We start from the raw sequence: 3,554 nt of genomic DNA, 5'->3' as shown, positions 1-3,554 counted from the left end.
TTGACTACGAGATGGAGGGGAGACACATCCAGATTCGGACGCGGGACGAGCGGACCCTTATCTCCGCCTCTCAGACACCGATCGGACGTAGATGGGAGGGCAAGGCGACATGCTACAGTCTCAGTGGGAGGTTATCACCTGCCTCGCTGCGTGGCAGATCTGGAGAGCTCGCTGCACTCTCTCCATAGACGGTAGGAGGACCCCCCAGCTGGGATAGTGAGGGATTTTTGGGGGTTATTGATCCATACTCTCCACGGAGAGTATGGGCTACTTCAGAGCAGTTCAGAGAGCACGCGACGGTGCAGGGCTGCCTTCCTTCGGATATGGGGATCCTCACCTTGTACAGTTCTACATCAGGGTACTCCGTGTTGGTAGTACTAACCGCCAGTGTGGCTTTTTCCTCCTCCAGCACCTCCAGATCATATAGGTTAGTGTGACTGGGTGTGTTTGTGTTTCTGGAGGATGGATTTTCCCTCTTGTATAGTTTCTCTCCCACATATGAGGGGCAATTGTAGCCTACGAGCGTTTTTTCTTAACTAATGGAAGGATCTTTTTCGGAAAAAAAAATGTTTATGTGAGCTATGCATGCTTCTTTGCTTATGTGTGATTAAGTAGCTAATGTATGTGTGCTTGCTTACTTACTTAATTAACATTGTTCTCTTTTATTAGAGTGGTGTGGGTTGAGTGTATTAGTGTTTGGGCTTGCATTGAAGTATTGTATGCATGTGTGAATATATGTTGATGAAGGAATGCTTGCTTTTGAATGCTATTTCATTCCTCCATTTGCTTTGATTAGGATTAGGGTTAACTTGCTTAATTAGTTATTATGGTTTCATTAGTTTGTCTATTTCGCTTATGGATAACCATTAGATGAAGTAAAGAAGTTATTAGCTCGTGTGGGGCTCTTGAATACAATCAATGGTAGCTTAGCACATTGTTTGAGAGTGAAATTGCGTCGTTTAGGGTGAGTGGGTTTAGTATAAGGAACAGGGGCTCCGCGAAAGACTGTGAGAGGAGTTCAAGGAAGAGGAGATGAACGAGGGCGTGCATGTGGTGGCCGTACCCTTTCCTCTGCAGGGTCACACGGCGCCCATGCTCCACCTCTCTCATCTGCTGGCTGCGCGTGGCATCACCATCACATTCGTACACCTGCAATCCAACTTCTCCCGCCTACACTTCTCACACGCGGAGCAAGCAGGCCAAGTGCCTCCAGTCAACATTCGCCACGTGTCTCTCTCTGGCAGCTTACCTGGCACGCCCTGCTCCAGCGCATCGTCTACCAGAGACCGTGTGTTGGCCTCGGAGGAGCTGCAGCCCTCCTTCTCGCGTCTCCTTGCCGGCCTTCATACTTCCTCTAAGGTTTCCTGCGTGATCGCCGATGCCCTCATGTCTTGGGCTCTCTCTGTGGCCGCCCAAATGGGCATCTTTGGGACCGCTCTCTTCACGGGCTCTCTCTCGAGCTTCGCTTCCTACTGCAACATCCCCTTACTTGCGTCCCTTGGCGTCTTCCCCATCAAAGGTAGGCTCAGAGAGATCATATACATCCTCTTGTGAAATTAAGAGTGTGTGCGAGAGAGAGAGAGAGAGATCCTCATGTGTCGTGAAAATTAACTGTGTGTGTGTGTGTGTGTGTGAGAGAGAGAGAGAGAGAGAGAGAGAGAGAGAGATTTTTTGTTGATTTCCCCTGTTTGTTGAAATGTTGTCACATTAGACATGGATGGTAGCGCCCAGCAGGCAGTGATCAGGTGCATCCCTAGCCTGCCCCAAATCTACAGCTTTGCAGATTTGCCCTCTTTCTTCCATGCCCCTTCCTGGCCAGACGATGTGCTGGACTTTATCTCTCGCCAGATGAAGCTCATGAGCAAGGCTACTTGGGTGCTTTCCAACTCTGCCTCTCTTGAGCCGGAGACAGAGCTTGAAGAAGAAATGAGAAAAAGATTTCCTATCATCTCCATCGGTCCCCTTCTCACTCCTCATGGCATGTCAAGTAATGAGAAAGCTGAGGGCACTAAGACTAACAGTATGGATGATGTACTCAGAAATGAGAACGACGAGTGTACTAACAGTAACACGGACGACGTACTGTTGGGTGGTTCACACTCTGTCAGCAATACTCCACACCTCGGTGCTTACACTAGGGCTAGCTTCTGGCGTGAGGATACATCGTGTCTAGAGTGGCTACATGGAAGACCTTCATCCTCTGTCGTTTACATCTCCTTTGGAAGTGTGGTGGCCCTTTCACCACTTCAAGTTGAAGAGATTTTCTTGGGTCTCGAGGCAAGCCAACATCCCTTCTTGTGGGCATTGCGCCCGGATGCCATCAACCATGCTGGTGAAGGTAATAGCCAAACTTTGTCCACATCTCTTGAATTCGATGTAATTTTAAGAGCTACAAAGCTAGGGCTAGTGGTATCATGGGCTCCACAAATTGATGTTCTTGCACATGAAGCCATTGGTGGATTTATGACCCACTGTGGATGGAATTCTGTAATGGAGAGCATTGCCATGGGTAAACCTATGCTAGGGTTTCCTTGTTTTGCTGAACAAAGAATGAATTGCAAGCTTATGGAGCATTGGCAAGTAGGTAAAGAGCTCCAAGTAGGTACCCATGGGGTAGTGGAGAGGCATGAGGTGGAGTCTTGTGTCAAATCACTCATGGATGGCAAAGAAAGGAATACTTTCTTAAGTGCATGTGCAAAGCTTAGGGCTTGTCTTCTTCATGCAATATCTAGCAAGAATGGTACTTCATTGAAAAATCTAGACAGATTTGTAATGGAGTTGCTTGAAAGAACACACAAGGTTGCTCACAAACATGGTGATCATGTTTGAAAGCTTTGCAAATATGATCCCCATGTCAATCTTGGGCTCATAGCTTACACAGCCATACCAGTGATGGACCATTTGGAAGGTAGTCGTTCTGCTTGTTGTCTTATTGCAGAGGAAAATCGAAAATACTGATTTGAATTAAAGCAAGTGTGCGCGCTTTTGTGCGTGTATGTGTGCGCGCATCATCATCTTTGTTTGCCACCCAAAAATGCCAAAGCCAGGAAAATTTCTCAGTGGATGTGAGTTGTTAGCTACATCACCCAGCTTATAAACATTTCCAGTTTGCGTCATTCTCCCTTTTTTGTCACTTAAAATTGCTAAGCTTATGTGATATCATATGTAGCCATATTGGTTGGTGACCTATAATTATCAAGAACCTGATTACTTGTATGCAAAGCGTGAATGGCAACTTCAAACTAGAGAGGAAAAATGAAGGGCATCTAGGATAAAACTCAATTGTTTTCTTCAAGTGTCAGTAATGTGAGTGAACCAGCACATGGTGACATGCATATGGTGAGTACATGATGTCCAATTTATTGGCTATTATCATTGATGGTGTAACCTAGATTGTATTGATTTTGCCAGATCTACCTAATCTACCTAAACTGATGGTTAAGAATAGAATGGATGGAAAGAAAATGTCCTCCATCTTGGCTTGCATAAATACTATCGCCTAAAGTTTTCGACATTTTCCCATTATAATTCCCACTTTGCGTATTATGACAACA

The 3,554-nt window shown here is 46.0% G+C and overlaps 1 protein-coding gene across 1 annotated transcript; it reads left to right on the top strand.

Annotated features, from left to right (window-relative positions):
- The first annotated feature begins 961 nt into the window (after positions 1–961).
- On the top strand, positions 962–3,115 carry LOC147617365 (UDP-glycosyltransferase 85A1-like). The gene is made up of 2 exons (XM_086775623.1): positions 962–1,519; positions 1,712–3,115. Exons 1-2 carry the CDS (start codon positions 1,033–1,035, stop codon positions 2,827–2,829), a joined length of 1,605 nt encoding a protein of 534 aa, XP_086631749.1. The 5' UTR covers positions 962–1,032; the 3' UTR covers positions 2,830–3,115.
- Positions 3,116–3,554: the final 439 nt, after the last annotated feature.

The sequence above is a fragment of the Cibotium barometz genome, chromosome 36 (genome assembly GCF_041138505.1).
Source record: "Cibotium barometz isolate CiBa-2024 chromosome 36, ASM4113850v1, whole genome shotgun sequence".
In the NCBI taxonomy this organism is placed as follows: Eukaryota; Viridiplantae; Streptophyta; class Polypodiopsida; order Cyatheales; family Cibotiaceae; genus Cibotium; species Cibotium barometz.
Note: the sequence above shows the minus strand (reverse complement) of the source record. Positions and strands in the feature narration are given on the sequence as shown.